Below are 23,704 nucleotides of genomic sequence, written 5' to 3' on the forward strand. Positions count from 1 at the left end.
AAGGGTGCCCACTTTCACCATTACTATTCAACATAGTTTTGGAAGTTTTGGCTACAGCAATCAGAGCAGAAAAAGAAATAAAAGGAATCTAAATTGGAAAAGAAGAAGTAAAACTCTCACTATTTGCAGATGACATGATCCTCTACATAGAAAACCCTAAAGACTCCACCAGAAAATTACTAGAACTAATCAATGATTATAGTAAAGTTGCAGGATATAAAATCAACACACAGAAATCCCTTGCATTCCTATACACTAATAATGAGAAAACAGAAAGAGAAATTAAGGAAACAATTCCATTCACCATTGCAACGAAGAGAATAAAATACTTAGGAATATATCTACCTAAAGAAACTAAAGACCTATATATAGAAAACTATAAAACACTGGTGAAAGAAATCAAAGAGGACACTAATAGATGGAGAAATATACCATGTTCATGGATTGGAAGAATCAATATAGTGAAAATGAGTATACTACCCAAAGCAATTTATAGATTCAATGCAATCCCTATCAAGCTACCAACAGTATTCTTCACAGAGCTAGAACAAATAATTTCACAATTTGTATGGAAATACAAAAAACCTCGAATAGCCAAAGCGATCTTGAGAAAGAAAAATGGAACTGGAGGAATCAACCTACCTGACTTCAGGCTCTACTACAAAGCCACAGTTATCAAGACAGTATGGTACTGGCACAAAGACAGAAATATAGATCAATGGAACAAAATAGAAAGCCCAGAGATAAATCCACGCACATATGGACACCTTATCTTTGACAAAGGAGGCAAGAATATACAGTGGATTAAAGACAATCTCTTTAACAAGTGGTGCTGGGAAATCTGGTCAACCACTTGTAAAAGAATGAAACTAGAACACTTTCTAACACCATATACAAAAATAAACTCAAAATGGATTAAAGATCTCAACATAAGACCAGAAACTATAAAACTCCTAGAGGAGAACATAGGCAAAACACTCTCTGACATACATCACAGCAGGATCCTCTATGACCCACCTCCCAGAATATTGGAAATAAAAGCAAAAATAAACAAATGGGACCTAATTAAACTTAAAAGCTTCTGCACATCAAAGGAAACTATTAGCAAGGTGAAAAGACAGCCTTCAGAATGGGAGAAAATAATAGCAAATGAAGCAACCGACAACTAATCTCAAAAATATACAAGCAACTCCTACAGCTCAACTCCAGAAAAATAAATGACCCAATCAAAAAATGGGCCAAAGATCTAAATAGACATTTCTCCAAAGAAGACATACAGATGGCTAACAAACACTTGAAAAGATGTTCAACATCACTCTTTATCAGAGAAATGCAAATCAAAACCACTATGAGGTACCATTTCACACCAGTCAGAATGGCTGCAATCCAAAAGTCTACAAATAATAAATGCTGGAGAGGGTGTGGAGAAAAGGGAACCCTCTTACACTGTTGGTGGGAATGCAAATTAGTACAGCCACTATGGAGAACAGTGTGGAGATTCCTTAAAAAACTGGAAATAGAACTGCCTTATGATCCAGCAATCCCACTGCTGGGCATACACACTGAGGAAACCAGAAGGGAAAGAGACACGTGTACCCCAATGTTCATCGCAGCACTGTTTATAATAGCCAGGACATGGAAGCAACCTAGATGTCCATCAGCAGATGAATGGATAAGAAAGCTGTGGTACATATACACAATGGAGTATTACTCAGCCATTAAAAAGAATACATTTGAATCAGTTCTAATGAGGTGGATGAAACTGAAGACTATTATACAGAGTGAAGTAAGCCAGAAGGAAAAACATAAATACAGTATACTAACGCATGTATATGGAATTTAGAAAGATGGTAACGATAACCCTGTGTATGAGAAAAAAAAAAAATAAATAAAAGCAATGCTACAAACTAGCTTAGCATAGAACAGAAATAAACTCCTAGAGGCATGGAAGAAAAGCTTATGGTTACCAAAGTGGAAAGTGGGGGGAGGGATCAATGTGGAATATGGAAATAGATAAAGACTAGAACGCAGTGGCACCCCACTACAGCACTCTTGCCTGGAGAATCCCATGGATGGAGAAGCCTGGTTGGCTGCAGTCCATGAGGTCGCTGGGAGTCAGACACGACTGAGCAACTTCACTTTCATGAATTGGAGAAGGAAATGGCAACCCACTCCAGTGTTCTTGCCTGGAGAATTCCAGGAACGGGGGAGCCTGGTGGGCTGCTGTCTATGGGGTTGCACAGAGTCAGACACAACTGAAGTGACTTAGCAGCAGTATATATATACATATATATATATATATATATATATATATATATATATCCATTATGGCTTATTACAGGATATTAAATATAGCTCCCTGTCCTATATATGTATCGGAGAAGGCAATGGCACCTCACTCCAGTACTCTTGCCTGGAAAATCCCATGGATGGAGGAGCCTGGTAGGCTGCAGTCCATGGGGTCGCTAAGAGTCAGACACGACTGAGTGACTTCACTTTCACTTTTCACTTTCATGCGTTGGAGAAGGAAATGGCAACCCACTCCAGTGTTCTTGCCTGGAGAACCCCAGGGACGGGGGAGCCTGGTGGGCTGCCGTCTATGGGGTCGAACAGAGTCGGACACGACTGAAGCGACTTAGCAGCAGCATATATATATATATATATATATATATATATATATATATATATATATAATCTACCTGATGCATTGTTACTTTCAGTTTATTTAATTACTTACATAGTGTCTAGAGACAGACACTTTTTCCTTTAAAGGACTTCAGTGTTTCCTTTTGAAGACCTTCAAATGATTAGACGAAGCCCACTTATATTTTGAGGAGCATTTGGCTGTACTGAAAGTCTATTCATTTAAAAGTTAATAAAAATTTAAAAAAGAATAATTTTCACAGTGACACTAGACTGATATTTAGCTAAACAAATGGGCACCACAGCTATCCAAATGGGTACAGAAATTAACCATGAAAGCAGAAAAAAAGGGAATATTAATAAAGGGTAAAAAATAGGAAACCAATGTATGTAACTTATTTACAGGTACATACAAACTGCTCTGGATTGTTAATAAATACACTTCATTACTTGCATTCTGTGATATTTTAATGCTTCAGGGACAGTCAAGAAATTGCTTGGCAACTCCTCAGGGAGAGTCAGAGAGGGAGAGAAAAATGCATAAATTGTTCTCACTATTTGTGTTGCAAAGCACATGAGAAAGTCAAACAGAGGTTTCATTACAGGTAAATAGCATATTTCATGTGGTGCCTTATTTTAACATAGATGGATAGCTTTGGTGGCATTTGCAAGATGGCAGTTTTATTCTATGACAAATCACAGCAAAACATGAGGATATTTGGCTCTTTTCCATGTACAACTTTCTACTGATAATGTATGAGCAGAATAGAACTGCAACCCTTTTCCTGCCTATAACTGTTCAAATATTTTCACAAATACTAAGAAGCATCTTTGAAATGTCAGTGTCATATTATTTAATATTTGGAGGCCTGGTGTGCTGCAGTCCATTGGGTCACAGAGACTGACATGACTTAGGGACTGAACAATAGCAACAAATGTTTTCTATAAATTAATTGTATGAATAAAAAAAGACACAACTGTGGGACAAGAAAACCTGAAGATTCAGTAATTAAAAAAAAAATTAAGTCAGAATTACAAAGCTGCTGGTGGTCAATTTCTAGTTTGGTGTTCTTCCAAGTCCTTAGTCAGTTAGTGGCTCTGGGATCTTATTGCCTTCTCAAAATATTGTGTTTTTAATGAATAATTAAATCAATATATTCATGGGAGTGTTTCTGATGTTTTGATGAGCAAAACCAGGGTTTTACATCTTGCATTGTGATGTGAAAAGAAATTTTTGGAGGCTAGGGATTTCGAGTACCCAGTGTTACGGTGAATCTGCAATCCAGCAAGTTCAGTTTCCAGTGGAATTGGACAAAAAACACATAATTTTTTAGAGTATAGTTCTAAAAATAATAATCAGAAGGTCAGCACAGGTAGTAAACTATGAAGTGACTTAGCAGCAGTAGCAGTAAACTACGGAAAAGTAGTTTCATACATTTCATACAATTCTAAAGCTGGTGAAACAAACAAAAAAATTCTCTTCAATGCCCCCTCTCCCTGCCCCACCTTATCTTACAGGTAAATCAGCATTTACCAGTGTAGTTTTTTTTTTTTTTTTTTTTTTTTTGGTTGTAGCCTTTCATAAGCAAATAAACAAAGATTTATGTCACTTCATGGTTTCCTATTTGTAGTGCCATATTTCTGATATAAGAAATCATGTATATGGTAATAGGTTAGGACATCAGAGGTTCAAAACCTTATAAGCAATGTATTTGATGAGATGAATGTGGATTTCCAATAAACACAAACATAATCTAATTTTATGAATATTATATTTTTATTTACTTTCTAGAGTTCACAGAAAATCCTGATACTTGTTTTTCTTGTAATAGTATCAATTCTATTTCTTATTCTTTTTTTTTTTTTTTTTAGTAAAGCATTAGTACATTTTAAAAAAATGACATTTTTTCCCCTTGCTATTGCTTTTCTTTTTTCTTTTTTTTGGGGGGTGGGGGGGTTCCAAAATCACTGCAGATGGTGACTGCAGCCATGAAATTAAAAGATGCTTACTCCTTGGAAGGAAAGTTATGACCAACCTAGACAGCATATTCAAAAGCAAAGACATTACTTTGCCAACAAAGGTCCATCTAGTCAAGGCTATGGTTTTTCCTGTGGTCATATATGGATGTGAGAGTCGGACTGTGAAGAAGGCTGAGCACGGAAGAACTGATGCTTTTGAACTGTGGTGTTTGAGAAGACTCTTGAGAGTCCCTTGGACTGCAAGGAGATCCAACCAGTCCATTCTGAAGGACATCAGCCCTGGGATTTCTTTGGAAGGAATGATGCTAAAGCTGAAACTCCAGTACTTTGGCCACCTCATGCGAAGAGTTGACTCATTGGAAAAGACTCTGATGCTGGGAGGGAATGGGGGCAGGAGGAGAAGGGGACGACAGAGGATGAGATGGCTAGATGGCATCACTGACTCGATGGACGTGAGTCTGAGTGAACTCCGGGAGTTGGTGATGGACAGGAAGGCCTGGCCTGCTGTGATTCATGGGGTCGCAAAGAGTCAGACACGACTGAGCGACTGAACTGAACTGATTGCTTTTCTTTTAGTTGTTGAAACTCCATTGTGTCTGACTCATTGTAACCCCATGGACTGCAGCATGCCAGGTCTCCCTGTCCTTCACCATCTACTGGATCCTGCTCAACCTTATGTCCATTGAGTCGGTGATGTCATCCAACCATCTCATCCTCTGTCATCCCCTTTTCCTCCCGCCTTCGATCTTTCCCAGCATCAGGGTCTTTTCTAATGAGTCAGCTCTTCACATGAGGTGGCCAAAGTATTGGAGCTTCAGCTTCAGCATCAGTCCTTCCAATGAATATTCAGGATTTATTTCCTTTAAGACTGACTGTCTGGATCTCCTTGCAGTCCAAGGGATGCTCAAGAGTCTTCTCCAACACCACAGTTCAAAAGCATCAGTTCTTCAGTGCTCAGCCTTTTTTATGGTCCAACTCTCACATATATGCATCACTACTGGAAAACCATAGCTTTGACTATACAGTCCTTTGTTGGCAAAGGACACCTTGTTCCATGTCTGGTTCCAACTGTTGCTTCTTGCATACGGGTTTCTCAGGAGGCAGGTTAGGTGGTCTAGTATTACCATCTCTTTAAGAATTTTCCCCAGTTTTTTGTGATCCACAGTCAAAGGCTTTGGCACAGTCAATGAAGCAGAAGTAGATGTTCCTATGTAATTCTCTTGCTTTTTCTATGATCCAGTGGATGTTGGCAATTTGATCTCTGGTTCCTCTGCCTTTTCTAAATTCAGTTTAAACATTTGGAAGTTCTCGGTTCATGTAATGTTGAATCCTAGCTTGGAGAATTTTGAGCATTTCTTTGCTTGCATGTGAGATGAGTGCAACTGTGTGGTAGTTTGAACATTCTTAGGCACTGCCTTTCTTTGGTATTAGAATCAAAACTGACCTTTTCCAGTCCTGCAGCCACTACTGAGTTTTGCAAATTTGCTGCCATATTGAGTGATCACACCATTTTGGTTATCTGGGTCATTAAGTTTTGTGTTTTTTTTTTAATTTTTAAATTTTTTTGGTTCTTCTGTGTATTCTTGCTAGCTCTTCTTAATATTTTCTGCTTCTGTTTGGTCCATAACATTTATGTCCTTTATTGAGCCCATATTTGCATGAAATATTCCCTTGGTATCTGTAATTTTCTTGAAAAGATCTCTAGCCTTTCCCATTCTATTGTTTTCCTCTATTTATTTGCATTGATCACTTAGGAAGGCTCTCTTATCTGTCCTTACTATTCTCTGGAACTCTGTATTCAGATGCTGTATCTTTCCTTTTCTCCTCTGTCTTTAGCTTCTCATCTATTCTTAGCTATTTGTAAGGCCTCTTCAGACAACCATTTTGCCTTTTTGCATTTCTTTTTCTTTGAGATGGTTTTGATCACCACATACTGTACAGTGTTGCAAACCTCGGTCAATTCTTTTCCGTTAAAAATCTACATTCTAGTCTGGTATCATTCTGTTTTCTGAGTAATATTCATGATAAGAATGATGTCTTCTGAGGACTATTCATATGTATCTTTAATTCACTGTACTTATACCTCTGCATTTAATGTTGTATGGATGCTATTTGCAGCCTTAATGTGAAAGCAGACAAAAAACATTCTGGAAATGTATGATACATATAAACATAGATAGATAGATACAGATGTATGCTTGTATATCCTTTTTTAACTTTTTTCAGTATGTGACATGGACGTGAGTCTGAGTGAACTCTGGGAGTTGGTGATGGACAGGGAGGCCTGGCATGCTGCGGTTCTTGGGGTCGCAGAGTCAGACACGACTGAGCAACTGAACTGACTGACTGACTGATTGTGTAATATATAATAATTTAAAAACTTTTCTTTTTCTCTAGAGAACCCTTTTATCCCAAGGAAGTATTTATGAAACTTCATTATCTAAAACCAACTTTAGTTACATCACAGTCTCTCAAGATGCTCAGTTTCCTCATTGTGATCTCGGTTTCTCCTTGGCTAAATATACTGTCCATGTTACAAATAATTCAGTATATGTCAGTTTTAATGAAAATGTAGTTGGGGAGGAAGAAAAATGTTACATTTTAAGTAAATATATATTACACATTTTAAGTTATATAGAAAATTAAAATACCTAGAGCAAGAGCTCACTGATGGTCCCAGTTGCAGTCATGCGGAGGGGTCATGGGGGGAGTGGGGACACTGAGGGCTGTTTCCTGGGTAACACAGTCCCCAGTCTATTCACCATCATACACCCAAGAAGGAAGTCACACAAAAATAATTTATATATGCATGTGTAAGGAGAATCCAATTCAGGTAGCGTGCTTTCTCCACTAAGAAATTAAAAGCAAATGCACACAAAAATTCTATGTATTAGACATTGAAGGGTATTTTCAGATAACATAAATGGAATTAAATGTTTAAATCTCATATATCTTCCCAACAACCTGGCAGGAAAGAAATTGAAATAACCTACCATATTTGCCAGGGTACTCGTTTGCATATACAAAACGTATAGCTGTAACAGAGATTATATGAACCCATGTATGTTATATGAAATGTTTCCCTGTAAAAAAAAAAAAAAAAAAAAGACAAAAACAAAAACAAAAAAACAGTGTGGTATGATATGTTAGAACTCCCTTATTTTTAAACCTCTGTTCAATATTGGTCAAATGTATTAATTTTATCATCTTGCACCCCCTATAGACATAAAGGCTTTCAGATAAACTTATTTTAACATAAAGGCTTCTAGATCTTTCCACACATAATTGCAATTTGGGTTTTATTTTTTATGAGGTAAAGTTTAGCATGTGTAGTATGTAATATTATGTGACTTTAATTTTGTAAATATAATGGTGTGATGGTCATTATACAAAAAGATGACAGACAAGCTTACCTTCACATATAAAACAGCACCTAAAATTTATAAAATGTTTTAGACATGTTTCCTTCATCTATATTTATATCAATCCATATCTATATCCACACATCTACTAACTCAGGTCAGTCTTGGCCCTTTGGCATTTTGGGCTGTATAATTCCTTGTTGCTACGTCAAACACTTTGTGATCCCACAGATTTTATCCACAGAAAATTTATCCAGAATTTTCCTGACAAGAATACTGGAGTGGGTTGCCATTTCCTCCTCCAGGGTATCTTCCAACCCAGCGATTGAACGCATGTCTTCTGAGTCTTCTGCATTGCAAGCAGATTCTTTACTCACTAAGCCATTGGAGAAGCCCCCTTGTTGTTTGGGGGGCAGCCCTAATATACTAGGATAAATACCAGTCTCACTGTGATCTCGAGTGCTGACAGTGCTGACAGTACCTCCAGTGCTGTCAACCAAAATGCCTCAAAATACTGTTACATGTTCTTTGAGGGGTTAATCTTCACCAGTGAAAAACTACAGGTCTCTCTCTTTCTCCAGATATATATTTACCTCTCTTTTTTATTTCTATTTATATTTGTATGTTTTATTTATAGGATGCAGAATTTTTTCTTTGTGTTTAAAATATAATTTACATTTATTTTATTTATGTCATGTATGTAAACTAAAAGAAATCACTAAAGTTCATTAATGATATCATTGACTATACAATGTCTCTATTAAAATAGGTTTTCTGATTAAATGGAAACACACAATGGAACAGTGCTGAGCGAATTCATCCTCATGGGAATCACAGACTGCCCTGAGCTTCAGGCTCCATTGTTTGGGCTCTTCCTCATCATCTACATGATCTCAGCAGTGGGCAACTTGGGCATGGTCATCCTCACTAAGGTGGACTCCAGGCTACGGACACCCATGTACTTCTTTCTCAGGCACCTGGCTCTTACTGATCTGGGTTATTCAACATCTGTAGGACCCCAAATGTTGGTAAATTTTGTTGTGAATCAGAATAAAATTTCCTATCATTTGTGTGCCACACAGCTGGCTTTCTTCATTGTGTTCATTATTAGTGAGCTTTTTATTCTGGCCACAATGTCCTATGACCGCTACATGGCCATCTGTCACCCCCTGCTTTACACAGTCATCATGTCCCAAAGGGTGTGTTGGGCACTGGTGGCAATCCCCTACCTCTATAGCACATTAGTTTCTCTTCTAGTCACTGTAAACATTTTTAATTCATCCTTCTGTGGCTATAACATCATCAGTCATTTCTATTGTGACAGTCTCCCCATATTATCACTGCTCTGTTCAAACACACATGAAATTGAATTAATTATCCTGGTCTTATCAGGATTTAATTTGATTTTCTCTCTTCTAATAGTCCTTGTGTCTTACCTCCTCATCCTCGCAGCTATTGTCAGGATGAACTCTACTGAAGGTAGGCGGAAGGCTTTTTCTACCTGTGGATCCCACCTGACAGTGGTCACCGTATTCTATGGGACTTTGATATTTATGTATGTGCAACCAGAGTCCAGTCATTCCTTTGACACTGATAAAGTGGCATCTATATTTTACACCCTTGTTATTCCTATGTTGAATCCCTTGATCTATAGCTTAAGAAACAAAGATGTAAAATATGCACTACAAAGGACATGGAAAAAACTTTGCAATATCTTTCCTTAAAAGCCACTGTCAATGTCATTCCTACAAACTAGGTTGGCTACTTTCCACCTTGTGGTGGGTGCTTCCAGAGGGAAAAGCAAATACATATAAGATCATCATGAATTTGGAGTATTCTATTTGATAGTCACACTCGTAAGTGATATAAACACATTGGCAAAAATAAAAAGGCAAAACCTTTGCCATCTCTGAGAAGTGATGAAATATAGGCATAACAATTAAGTATATTTTAGAGGACAGTAGAATAGACCATCAGAGCAATCAAGGACTGTGTGTATGCTATGTGAGGGTAAGGAAGAGTAGTAGGTACAGAAGCGAAATTTAAATGACTTAATTGCCACAACTTGATCATAATATGTTTCTGTGTGAGCTATGGAAGTTTTTCCCCAACTTATATGTGTTAGTTTCTTGCATTTGTACTTTTGTATCGGTCTTTATTCAAATGTGGGGAATTCTTGCCCATTATTTCCTTAAATAAACTCTTTTAGTGGTGTCATCTAAGTCCCTGAGTATCTCTTCACTTACTATTATTACTATTAGTATTATTATTATTCACTCCTCATACTCAATACTTTAAAATGACTTGAGTTTAATTCCCTGATTATTAACTACTGATTGTTCTAATCTGCTGGTGAAACCAGGTAGTAAAATTTTAATTCAATTGTTGTTTTCGGCTTTTGAGTTTTTGATTTGGTTCTCTTTAAATTACTTTCTACCTGTGTCTGTGTCCTCAGTTTGTTTATATATGGGAGAGTTATGTTTATTTGAATTGATCTATTTTCCTTGTGATGTTTCTGTGTGTTTCTTTGTGATGCCCTGTGATATTTTGTTAAAAATTTGGCATTTGAAAAAAGCAAGCACTTCTCCCATGATCTGTGGTATGGACTCTCAAATCAGACTGGCATAAAAACTCAAAAGTCCTGTCTCTATCTCTGTCTACACAGGAACACTCACAGAGGCAGATATGTGATGTGTGTATCACGTAGAATTTGTTCACAACATATTAACATGTTAAACTCAAGGCTTTTTATTGGCGTATATGTTGTAGTAGTGTTCATGATAGCTGAGGATGAAAAAACAACATATGCATTAATAAAGAAAAGATCCACAACTTTCTTTATGTATTTTTTACTGTAATGAATAAAGAAAAAAAAATCACATCATGGTATATGACAAATAATCAGCAAATTACATTAAACAATGCAATTTGCTGCTCAATAATAATATGTAGACATAGTAAAACATGTGCACAAAATATGACAATACTGCAAAATATATTGATCATGCAAGGCTTACATGAAGCACAGTAGAATCTGTGAATTGAGACAGAAAAATGAGAATGGGTAGGTATTGCATGTGGTAGTGAAAATGTTGAATTCAACGTTTCATTACATTGAAATGTAATGAAAACAAAGCAAATGAAAGAGAGTTCTGTAATAAAATGATGCTGATGTTGTATGGAATGAGAATGTAAAATAGAAGTAGCTAATTCCTCTCCCTAGAGTTTTAAAATGAAAAAATAAAAAGGAAACATGATCTTATCTAGACACATCATATTATTATATTTAGTGCATTTAAACATTTTAAATAAGACAATGACTTAATACATCTCCATTATGCTATCTACTTAAGGAGATTACTGTGGAGCTACAGGAACGCTGAAGGGCTTGTACTATGGATAAAATATATCTTAATCCAAATCCTTATGAGGTCGTATTAGGGTGAACCATAGGAACAGAATTAATACAAACCTAAGTATGGGCTGCTGCCTATGGGGTCGCACAGAGTTGGACTTGACTGAAGCAACTTAGCAGCATCAGCAGCAAGTATGAGGAAAAGGAAAATGAAATGCACACAAATAAGTCTGACTAGGCTACTGGGAAACACAAATTGCTCAAGACTACTAATAGCCACATCTCCTCCCTTGTTTCTGTTAAGATTTCAAATGCTTCAGGGATGATCAAGAAATTGCTTGGCATCTCCTTAGAGATCAGTCTCAGAGGGCAGAAAAGAATCCATAAATTGTTCACAATATGTATTTTATGAAGCACATGCGAAAGCTAAGAAGAGTTTTCATTACAGGTAAACAGATAGTATATTTTGTGTGGTGCCATATTTTACCAATATCTAGATTGTCTGATGATTTGCAATATAGCACTGATTCTATACCCCTTGTAGGCATCAAGTTGGTCATGGTGGGGGCACTGAGGACTCTTACCTGGAAACACAATATCTATTCATCATCATACCCCTGAAAAAAAGTTTAGTCACACAAACAGAATTTGTATGTACATGTGTAAAAACAATCTGTTTTAGGTAACTTGCTGTATCCATTAAGAAATGAAAAATAAATATCAGGAAAATCCTATTTAGCTGACATACGAAGATATTTCCATGGAATATTACAGGTTCCATGAATATACTGAAAGATTTCATTCTTAATTATCTTCCCAACAATCTTGCAAGAAATAGTTGATTTTGCTGAGGGATATAAAGACATTAGGGGCTTCTCCTATGGCTCAGTGGTAAAAAATCCACCCGCACTGCAGGAGACAAGGGTTCAGTCCCCGGGAGGAAGGCATAGAAACCCACTCCAGGATTCTTGCTTGGATAACCCTGTGGACAGAGCAGGCAGGTGGGCTAAGGTGCATGGGGTTGGGAAGAGTCAGACACAACTCAAGTGACTGAGCAGGCATGCATGCATAAAGAGATTAAGATAGCTTGTATTTGCCAAAGTACTACTTTGTATGTACCAAAAACGTACATATAATGGATTATACCGTCTATGCACACTTCTCAAAATGTTTCCTGATACGAAAGCCGATTATGTTTAACATGATCTGATAGAATTTCTTTAACTTCAGATCTCTTCCCAATATTAGGCAAGTGTGTTCATCATTTCATCCTGTGCATTCAGTAGACATAAAGTCTTTCACATAAATATGTTTTAAAGTGAGGGCCTCTAAACATTCCCACCCATAAAGAAGGTAAAGTGTATATCATTTCTTTTCTTTTCTGTTTTTTATTTACCTTTGTATGGATCTATGTGTGTGTGCTAAGTCACTTCAGTTGTGTTTGACTCTTGGCTACCCTATGGACTGTAGCTATGTGCACACACATGATCAGGGTTCACCAATCTTAGTTCTCTGACATTTTGGGCTGTATAATCCTTATTTGGAGAAGGCAATGGCACCCCACTCCAGTACTCTTGCCTGGAAAATCCTATGGATGGAGGAGCCTGGTAGGCTGCAGTCCATGGGGTCGCTAAGAGTTGGACACGACTGAGCGACTTCACTTTCACTTTTCACTGTCATGCATTGGAGAAGGAAATGGCAACCCGCTCCAGTGTTCTTGCCTGGATAATCCCAGGGATGGCGGAGCCTGATGGGCTGCCGTCTATGGGGTGCACAGAGTTGGACATGACTGAGGTGACTTAGCAGCAGCAGCAGCAATCCTTATTTATTGGATCTGCCCTAATCTAGTAGGATGTTCAGAAGCCTCACTAAATCTTAACTATTAGAAGCCAGTAGTATTCGTCCTGCAGTGATGAAAACCAAGATTGTTCAAAGCATTATCAAATATTATTTGGAGGACAAATTTTCCCCTTTGGGAAGCTACACATCTCTCCCTATCTCCACATGTATTTCTATCTTCATTTCTGTTAATATTTCTATACATCTATGCTTTATTTCCAGGCAGAGGGCATAGAGTATTAAGCTTAAAATGTAAATGTAGATATATAAAATACCAAAAATTTACCTAAATGTACTACATGACTATGCTGATATCTCTGTCAAGAGTAGATTTTCCAATAAGCTCAGATGGGAAAACACAACAGAACAGTGCTGAGTGAATTCATCCTCATGGGAATCACAGACCGCCCTGAGCTGCAGGCTCCACTGTTTGGGCTCTTCCTCATCATCTATGTGATCTCAGTGGTGGGCAATTTGGGCATCGTCATCCTCACCAAGAGGGACTCCAGGATACAGACACCCATGTACTTCTTTCTCAGGCATGTGGCTTTCACCGATCTTGGTTATTCTGGATAAGAAAGCTGTGGTACATATACACAATGGAGTATTACTCAGCCATTAAAAAGAATACATTTGAATCAGTTCTGATGAGGTGGATAAAACTGGAGCCTATTATACAGAGTGAAGTAAGCCAGAAGGAAAAACATAAATACAGTATACTAACGCATATATATGGAATTTAGAAAGATGGTAACAAAAACCCGGTGTACGAGACAGCAAAAGAGACACTGATGTATAGAACAGTCTTATGGACTCTGTGGGAGAGGGAGAGGGTGGGAAGATTTGGGAGAATGGCAATGAAACATGTAAAATATCATGTAGGAAACGAGTTGCCAGTCCAGGTTCGATGCATGATGCTGGATGCTTGGGGCTGGTGCACTGGGACGACCCAGAGGGATGGTATGGGGAGGGAGGAGGGAGGAGGGTTCGGGATGGGGAACACATGTATACCTGTGGCGGATTCATTTTGATATTTGGCAAAACTAATACAATCATGTAAAGTTTAAAAATAAAATAAAATTAGAGGAAAAAAAAAAAAAAAAAAAAACAACCATGGGCCCCAAAATGTTAGTAAATTTTGTGGCGGATCAAAATAAAATCTCCTATTACTTTTGTGCCACACAGCTCAGTTTCTTTCTCGTGTTCATTATTAGTGAGCTTTTTATTCTGGCAGCAATGTCCTATGACCGCTATGTGGGCATCTGTAACCCTCTGCTCTACCCAGTGGTCATGTCGCAAAGGGTATGTCAAGTGCTGGTGGCAATGCCATATTTCTATAGCATATTTGAATCTCTTCTTATCACTGTAAAGATATTTGACTCATCATTCTGTGGCTATAATGTCATCAGACATTTCTACTGTGACAGTCTTCCCTTGTTATCTTTGCTCTGCTCAAATGCAAGTGAAATTGGACTGATTATTCTTATCTCAGCAGGTTTTAATTTGATTTTCTCTCCTCTGATAGTTCTTGTGTCTTACCTTCTTATTCTTGCATCCATTCTTAGGATGAGCTCTGCTGAAAGCAGGCAAAAGGCTTTTTCTACCTGTGGGTCTCACCTGACGGTGGTCACAGTGATCTATGGGGCTTTAATATTCATGTATGTGCAACCAGAGTCCAACCATTCATTTGACACAGATAAAATGGCATCTATATTTTACACTGTCATTATCCCTATGCTAAATCCCTTGATCTACAGTTTGAGGAACAAAGATGTAAAACGTGCCCTACAAAGTACATGGAACAGAATATGCAATTCTTTCTCTTAAGTCTTGTGTACAATATGAATCATATAATTTAGGTGATGGGCTTCAAACTGTTCTCTGTGTGTCTCTGAAAAGAATAAAAATATGGAAATGTTCAGCACATATTTAGAAATTGCCTTCTAAGGGCTAGTCATACTTCTATGTGCTATATATACTTTAGCACCCAAAGGGAGAAAATATCTGCCTTTCTTGAGGGGAAGAGATGAATTACAAATATAATTAAGTAAATAGCACCATACCTTAGAATGAGTTAGGACACTCTAAGGACAAGTAAAGACAGTCAAGTGAAAAAGAATAGCATATATAAAAAGATTCAAATGATTATTGTTATCCCCAACTATTAGAATAAATTTCCTAGTGTCTACGTGTGTTTGTGCATATACATGTGGTTTTATGTAAGCACATGCTTATGCTTTTATTCACTATACTTCTCTAAGGCATGTATTAAAATTAAACTTATGGTGGTTTCTAGGAGGCTCAGTGTAATAAAATGATTTGAATTCATCATTCATCTGAATTAATTCAGAGGCTCCCTTATCACATGGAAGAGTTTAGGATCCTGCTCTGTCCTCATCAGTTAAGTTGCTTTTATATATGAGCCCTAGAAAGTCTTTAGACTCAGAACACTTAGCAATTCAGTAACTCACAGCATCTTATTTATCTAAATCAGACTGTTTCTCTGTAAATTCAAGTTCAGTCACTCAGTCATGTCCAACTCTTTGCTACCCCATAGGCTGCAGCACACCAGGCTTCCCTGTCCCTCATCAACTCCAGGAGATTGCTCAAACTCATGTCCATCACACCAGTGAGCCATACACCAACCTCATGCTCTGACGTCTCCTTCTCCTGCATTCAATCTTTCTAAGCAGGAGGGTCTTTTCCAATGAGTCAGTTCTTCACATCAGGTGGCCAAAGTATTCTCTGAACCAGATACATTTTCTTAATTGTCTTTAATAATATTCTGTATTTGAAAGTTGCTAAGAGAGTGGGCCTTAAATATTCTCACCTCAGAAAAAGGAATGATAATCATGTAATGTGAAAATGTTCAGTTCAGTTCAGTCGCTCAGTCGTGTCTGACTCTTTACAACCCCATGAATTGCAGCACACCAGGCCTCCCTGTTAGCTAGTGCTAAATTGTAGCCATATTGAGCTATATAAATGCATCAAATCAACATGTTGTTGATTTTAAATTTAAACCATATTAACTGTCAATTATGTCACAATAAAGCCAGAGGGAAAAAATTTAAATTTCTTGAGATTCTCCCATGGAAGCTTTGAGTTATATTTTTATATTTTATTGGGATCTTGATTTCTAACTGCTTTTTAATCAAACTAGATAGTTATATTTCCTTATCTGTCTGAAAAACAAAAATATTTCTTATTTAAAATTTGTGTTTTAATTATTTTTGTACTTTTGCATAAGAGGTCTACTCTATGCTGAACTAGCTTTGTGCTTTTGTTATGGGATAACCTTCTTCAGTATTGGTTCATAAGAGTGTGTAAAAAATCTTTTACTACTTATCCATGCATATATGTGTACCATATTGCATATTTTATTGCAAAATATTTTATTATATTCTATTGTTTGATTGCCATGGTTTGATCATCTCTTTGTAGCAAACAAAAGGCAAAATTCCATGATTTGGTCAATATTTCTAGGAAAAATGTAATTAGATATGTAACAATTTGTTTATATATAATATGCATACAAATATCTTCCCTGGTGGTTCAGACAGTAAAGCGTCTGCCTGCAACACGGGAGACCCGGGTTCAATCCCTGGGTCGGGAAGATCTCCTGGAGAAGGAAATAGCAACCCACTCCAGTACCCTTGCCTGGAAAATTCCATGGACTGAAGAGTCTGGTGGGTTACAGTCCAGGGGGTCGCAAAGAGTTGGACACAACTGAGCGACTTCACTTTCACTTTCATCCTCTTCAAAATTATGACTTTTTTGTTTAATTTTGTATTTTTAACATTTATGAAATTTTATTTACATCATAAACAGACTGCACTGTTCTTTGTTCACCATCCTTAAAAACTCAAAAACACTTTTACTAATTCAATAAAAAGGCAAGTAGGACTCTTCCTTCCCATGATATTGACATTTTAATGGAGGTGGCATTCAATATGGCAAAGAAAAAAAATAAACAGTCCAGATTGGAAGGAAGGAATTTAAATTGTATTTATTAGTATATGATAAGATTGTACAGGTAGAAATATAAGCTATTAAAAAAAAAAAAAGCATTGCATTAAAAGGTGAATTTAGGATGGTCAAGGAAAGATCAGTACACACAATAATTTTTATTTCTATATACTACAAATGAAATATTAGAAATGAAATTGTTAAATGTTGTTGTTATTGTTCAGTCGATAAATCACGTCTGACTCTTTGTGACCCTATGGACTGCAGGACGCCAGGCTGTTCTATCCCTCATCAACTACTGGAGATTGCAAAGTTCATGTCCATTGTACTGATGATTCCATCCAATCATCTTATTCTCTGTCACCCTCTTCTCCTTCTGCCTTCAATTTTTCCCAGCATCAGGGTCTTTTCCAATGAGTCGACTCTCCACATCAGCTGGCCAGAGTTTTGGAGCTTCATATTCAGCATCAGTCCTTCCAATGAATATTCAGGGTTGATTTTCTTTAGGATTGCCTGATTTGATCTTCTTACAGTCCAAGGGACTCTCAAGAGTCTTCTCTAACACCACAATGCAAAGGCATCGATTCTTAGGCTTTGTGCCTTCTTTATGGTCCAACTCTCACATCCATACATGACTACTGGAAAGATCATAGCCTTGTTAAATTGTTAAATACCTGTTATAAATTCATCATAATTATGAATTCCTTAAAGATATATACAAAACATGAAAGCCTGTATGGTAAAAATTAGAAAATATTCCTGAAAGATATTAATTGAGACAAAAACAAATGAGATCTTACCATATTTATTTACTGATTTATTCAATATTAGGTCAGTCAGTGCAGTTAGTCGCTCAGTCATGTCTGACTCTTTGTGACCCCATGAATCACAGCATGCCAGGCCTCCCTGTCCATCACCAACTCCTGGAGTTCACTCAGACTCACGTCCATAGAGTCGGTGATGCCATCCAGCCATCTCACCCTCTGTCGTCCCCTTCTCCTTCTGCCCCCAATCCCTCCCAGCATCAGGGTCTTTTCCAATGAGTCAACTCTTCACATGAGGTGGCCAAAGTACTGGAGTTTCAGCTTTAGCACCATTCCTTCCAAAGAACACCCAGGGATGATCTCCTTCAGAATGGACTGGTTGGATCTCCTTGCAGTCCAAGGGACTCTCAAGAGTCTTCTCCAACACCACAGTTCAAAAGCATCAATTCTTCGGCACTCAGCCTTCTTCACAGTCCAACTCTCACATCCATACATGACCACTGGAAAAACCATAGCCTTGACTAGACAGACCTTTGTTTGGCAAAGTAGTGTTTCTGATTTTGAATATTCTATCTAGGTCGGTCATAACTTTTCATTGAAGAGTAAACGTCTTTTAATTTCATGGCCGCTGTCACCATCTGCAATGACTTTGAAGCTGTCCCCCAAAAGTCTGACAATGTTCCCACTGTTTCCCCATCTATTTCCCATGAAGTGATGGGACCGGATGCCATGATCTTTGTTTTCTGAATGTTGAGCTTTAAGCCAACTTTTTCACTCTTCATTTTCACTTTCATCCAGGGGCTTTTTAGTTCCTCTTCACTTCTGCCATAAGGGTGGTGTCATCTGCATATCTGAGGTTATTGATATTTCTCCCCGCAATCTTGATTCCAGCTTGTGTTTCTTCCAGCCCAGCATTTCTCATGATGTACGCTGCATAGAAGTTAAATAAGGGTGACAATATGCAACCTTGACAGACTCTTTTTCCTATTTGGAACCAGTCTGTTGTTCCATGTCCAGTTCTAACTGTTGCTTCCTGACCTGCATACAGATTTCTCAAGAGGCAGGTCAGGTGGTCTGGTGTTCGCATCTCTTTCAGAATTTTCCACAGTTTATTGTGATCCACACAGTCAGAGGCTTTGGCATAGTCAATAAAGCAGAAATAGATGTTTTTCTGGAACTCTCTTGCTTTTTATATGACCCAGCAGATGTTGGCAATTTGATCTGTGGTTCCTCTGCCTTTTCTAAAACCAGCATGAACATCTGGAAGTTCATGGTTCACATATTGCTGAAGCCTGGCTTGGAGAATTTTGAGCATTACTTTACTAGCGTGTGAGATGAGTGCAACTGTGTGGTAGTTTGAGCATTCTTTGGCATTGTCTTTCTTTGGGATTGGAATGAAAACTACTTTTCCAGTCATATGGCCACTGCTGAGTTTTCCAAATGTGCTGGCATATTGAGTGCAGCACTTTCACAGCATCATCTTTCAGGATTTGGAATAGCTCAACTGGAATTCTATCACCTCCACTAGCTTTGTTTGTAGTGATGGTTTCTAACATCCATGTGACTTCACATTCCAGGATATCTGGCTCTGGGTCAATGATCACACCATCATGATTGTCTGGGTCATTAAGATCTTTTTTGTACAGTTCTTCTGTGTATTCTTGCCACCTCTTCTTAATATCTTCTGCTTCTGTTAGGTCCATACCATTTGTGTCCTTTATCAAGCCCATCTTTGCATGAAATGTCCCCTTGGTATCTCTAATTTTCTTGAAGAGATCTCTAGTCTTTCCCATTCTGCTTTTTTCCTCTATTTCTTTGCATTAATCGTTGAAGAAGGCTTTCTTATCTCTTCTTGCTATTATTTGGGAACTCTGCATTCAGATGCTTATATAGTTCCTTTTCTTCTTTTCTTTTCTCTTCTCTTCTTTTCACAGCTATTTGTAAGGCCTCCCCAGACAGCCATTTTGCTTTTGTTGCATTTCTTTTCCATGGGGATGGTCTTGACCCCTGTCTCCTGTACAATGTCATGAACCTAAATCCATAGTTCATCAGGCACTCTATCTATCAGATCTAGGCCCTTAAATCTATTTCTCACTTCCACTGTATAATCATAAGGGATTTGATTTAGGTCATACCTGACTGGTCTAGTGGTTTTCCCTACTTTCTTCAATTTAAGTCTGAATTTGGCAATAGGAGTTCATGATCTGTGCCACAGTCAGATCCTGGTCTTGTTTTTGTTGACTGTATAGAGCTTCTCCATCTTTGGCTGCAAAGAATATGATCAATCTGATTTCAGTGTTGACCATCTGGTGATGTCCATGTGTAGAGTCTTCTCTTGTGTTGTTGGAAGAGGGTGTTTGCTATGATCAGTGCATTTTCTTGGCAAAACTCTGTTCATCTTTGCCCTGCTTCATTCTGTATTCCAAGACCAAATTTGCGTGTTACTCTAGGTGTTTCTTGACTTCTTACTTTTGCATTCCGGTCCCCTATAATGAAAAGGACATCTTTTTTGGGTGTTAGTTCTAAAAGGTCTTGTAGGTCTTCATAGAACCATTCAACTTCAGCTTTTTCAGCATTACTGGTTGGGGCATAGACTTGGGATTACTGTGATATTGAATGGTTTGCCTTGGAAACGAACAGAGATCATATTGTCGTTTTTGAGATTGCAATCCAAGATTGCATTTCGAACTCTTGTTCACCATGATGGCTACTCCATTTCTTCTGAGAGATTCCTGCCCGCAGTAGTAGATTTAATGGTCGTCTGAGTTAAATTCACCCATTCCAGTCCATTTTAGTTCGCTGATTCCTAGAATGTCGACGTTTACTCTTGCCATCTCTTGTTTGACCACTTCCAATTTGCCTTGATTCATGGACTTAACATTCCAGGTTCCTGTGCAATATTGCTCTTTACAGCATTGGCCCCTTCTTCTATTACCAGTCACATCCACAGCTGGGTATTGTTTTTTCTTTGGCTCCATTGCTTCATTCTTTCTGGAGTTATTTCTCCACTGATCTCCAGTAGCATATTGGGCACCTACTGACCTGGGGAGTTCCTCTTTCAGTATCCTATCATTCTGCCTTTTCATACTGTTCATGGGGTTCTCAAGGCAAGAATACTGAAGTGGTTTGCCATTCCCTTCTCCAGTGGACCACATTCTGTCAAATCTCTCCACCATGACCCGCCTGTCTTGGGTTGCCCCACGGGCATGGCTTAGTTTCATTGAGTTAGATAAGGCTATGGCCCAGTGTGATTAGATTGACTCACTTTCTGTGAGTATGGTTTCAGTGTTTCTGCCCTCTGATGCACTCTGATGCAAATTTGGCCTTAGAATATGGAATGAAGCCCTCAATATTAGGTAAATATGACAATTTCTCAAGTCAAACACAAGTAAAATTTAAGCAGAAATTCTTTTTTGCTAGGAATTGAGAAGCCAAAACCAAAATACATAAAGGAGCTAAAATAAAACTATATGAAGTAAAAATCTAGAATAGCTGAACTTTAAAAAGAGGAATAAACTTGTATTATGAACATTAAGACATGGAGTAATGATATCCGGTCTTATTCCAAAGCTACAATTATTATTGTTTTTTAATTCTGCTCCTGATATAAAAATTGGTAATATATATCAATGAAAAGATATTGATAGATCAGAAATAGACTCATATGTATATGAACAATAAATGTTCCACAAGAAAAAGAGGAAAAAAAAGAAAAAAGCCATTTTGAGGAGAAAGGATAGACGTCTCAACTTCTCCTTTCATCTTGTTTATGTCCTGAGACCTTGTAACCAGGGGGTGTTCCCTCTGGTTTCTGCTGACTGAAGATGCTGGTTGTCAGGCTTGCATCAGGCCAGTGGCTGGGGCCAGAGTCATGAAGTGACAGGCAGCATTCCCTTGTCCAACCATATCAGTTCTCAGGGGAGTTAGTCTTAAGAACGAGTTCCAGTCCATAAGGGAACTTTGTCACTTTTATCTTCATTGCTGAAAAATATCCAGTTCTGGAAAAATCCAGTCACAGTATTGCCTACTTGTCACTGTTTTGTAGTTCTGTGGCTGGAGGCACACAAAGGACTTTACTTTCTTAGGCTCTATTTGGAAGGAACTCTGGACTATGGGGAAGGAAGCTGCATATTTGCCCTTCTTTTAGAATGTCTCTTGCTTCCATAGACAAGTCATGTCATCATTGTTTAGCCACTAAGTGTGTCCAACTCTTTCCTGACCCCATGGACTATAGGCCTGCCAGGCTCCTTCTGTTAATGGGATTTTCCAAGCAAGAATACTGGAGTGGGTTGCCATTTCTTTCTCCAGGAGATCTTCCTGACCCAGGGTTTAAACCTGCGTCTTTTGCATCAGCAGGTAGGTTCTTTACCACTGAGTCACCAGGGAAGTCTACAGATAATCACATACAAAGGCCTATTATTAATAGTTTTGAGTTAATAAAAAGGCTTGGGCCTTCCCAGGAGCCTCAGTGGTAAAGAAGCCTCTTGCCAATGCAGGAGATCTGAGTTTGATCTCTGGGTCCAGAAGATCCCCTGGAGAAGAAAATGGCAGCCCACTCCAGTATTCTTGCCTGAAAAATCTCATGGCGAGAGGAGCCTGGCAGACTACAGTCCATGAGGTTGCAAAAAGTGGAAAACCACTTAGTGACTAAACAAACAAATGGATGAATAAGCAAAGTATGATTCTTAAGCACTACTCATTGAGTGCACTTATGTGCTAAATTGGATATATATTTTTAAAACATGAGTTTGAATACTCCAACTTTATCTTTAGGTATTACTTTAATATTGCATTTGACCTGCAATGAGCTTTCAGTACAAAATTGGTTGCTGAGGTAAAGCAGTGAAGGTTAAAACAAATCACATACCTCATTGGATGACATTCAAATTTAGAGTCAACGTTCTAAAAAATCCTATCCTAGACACTTAAACCAAAACATGAGTAGTTGGAAAATCATCAGATTACCAGATTATTGTTAAATTAAAGAAAAGAAGACATCTCAAATTAATGAATTCACATCTTTCTATGAATGGAAATGTGCAAGCATCTGGGCTCATTGAAATTATTGCTTTTATATTCCCAGAAAAGTGAAGGTGAAACTGTTAACTGCTTCAGTAGTGTCCAAGTGTAAGGAAAAAAAAAAAAGAAAACAAAAAACTAATGAAATTCATAGAAATTTCAAAGAAAGAAATGAAAACATCCCTATTTGCAAAAGATATGCTTTCTAATAAAAAAAAATTTCCACAGAACTGAGGAAAATAAAACAATCTGGAAAACATGAGTTCACAAAGGAGACAAGATATGTGATTAACAAAAATTATATAAATGTATTTATCTCTATATATAGGTATTAATAAAACAAGACCATTTACAGTCACTTCATATCTAATGAAAAAGTACGTAAAAACTAACAAAGCCTGCACAGGATCTGTATGCTGAAAAGTACAAATCCCAATTTTAAAAATCAAAAGAGATTTGAATAATTTAGTAGATATATTTAGCTCAGATCAGTATACATAAGATAAAATTCTTCCAAAATTGATCCATAGATTTAATGCAAACCTAAATAAAATTTCAGCAAGATTTAGTGCAGAGGTGATTTTATACTGAATTTTATTGAAAGGTTAAGGAGAGAACATAGATGAAAACACATTTTAAAATTTAGTATAACTAGGAAAAAGCACTCCTTCATGTTAGGGTTAATAATATAACCATAAAATCAAGATTTTGGTATTGGTAGAAACACAAACATATAAATTAATGGAACAGAATTGACAACACAGAAATAGATTTTT

At 37.6% G+C, this 23,704-nt stretch overlaps 2 protein-coding genes across 2 annotated transcripts; both read left to right on the plus strand.

Annotated features, from left to right (window-relative positions):
* Window positions 1–8,767: 8,767 nt before the first annotated feature.
* Window positions 8,768–9,986, plus strand: LOC147358650 (olfactory receptor 8K3-like). The gene has a single exon (XM_086341728.1). It carries the CDS (start codon window positions 8,768–8,770, stop codon window positions 9,707–9,709), a length of 942 nt encoding a protein of 313 aa, XP_086197854.1. The 3' UTR covers window positions 9,710–9,986.
* A 3,541-nt stretch (window positions 9,987–13,527) lies between these two features.
* LOC147358651 (olfactory receptor 8K3-like) lies at window positions 13,528–15,006 on the plus strand. Its single transcript, XM_086341729.1, has 2 exons — window positions 13,528–13,751; window positions 14,289–15,006. The coding sequence occupies exons 1-2, from the start codon at window positions 13,528–13,530 to the stop codon at window positions 15,004–15,006; spliced, it is 942 nt and encodes a 313-aa protein (XP_086197855.1).
* The last annotated feature ends 8,698 nt before the right edge of the window (window positions 15,007–23,704 follow it).

Source organism: Bos grunniens, chromosome 15, assembly GCF_055505025.1.
Source record: "Bos grunniens cultivar Pamir isolate PY7600 chromosome 15, Bosgru_T2T1.0, whole genome shotgun sequence".
Classification (NCBI taxonomy): domain Eukaryota; kingdom Metazoa; phylum Chordata; class Mammalia; order Artiodactyla; family Bovidae; genus Bos; species Bos grunniens.

What these genes read in the sequence shown, in the direction of transcription:
- LOC147358650 (XM_086341728.1), top strand. Translation starts at nt 8,768, where the DNA reads ATGGAAACACACAATGGAACAGTGCTGAGCGAATTCATCCTCATGGGA.
- LOC147358651 (XM_086341729.1), top strand. Translation starts at nt 13,528, where the DNA reads ATGGGAAAACACAACAGAACAGTGCTGAGTGAATTCATCCTCATGGGA. An exon ending in ACCGATCTTGGTTATTCTGG is followed by an intron (nt 13,752 to 14,288) that starts ATAAGAAAGCTG and finishes AAAAAAAAAAAC; the next exon opens with AACCATGGGCCCCAAAATGT.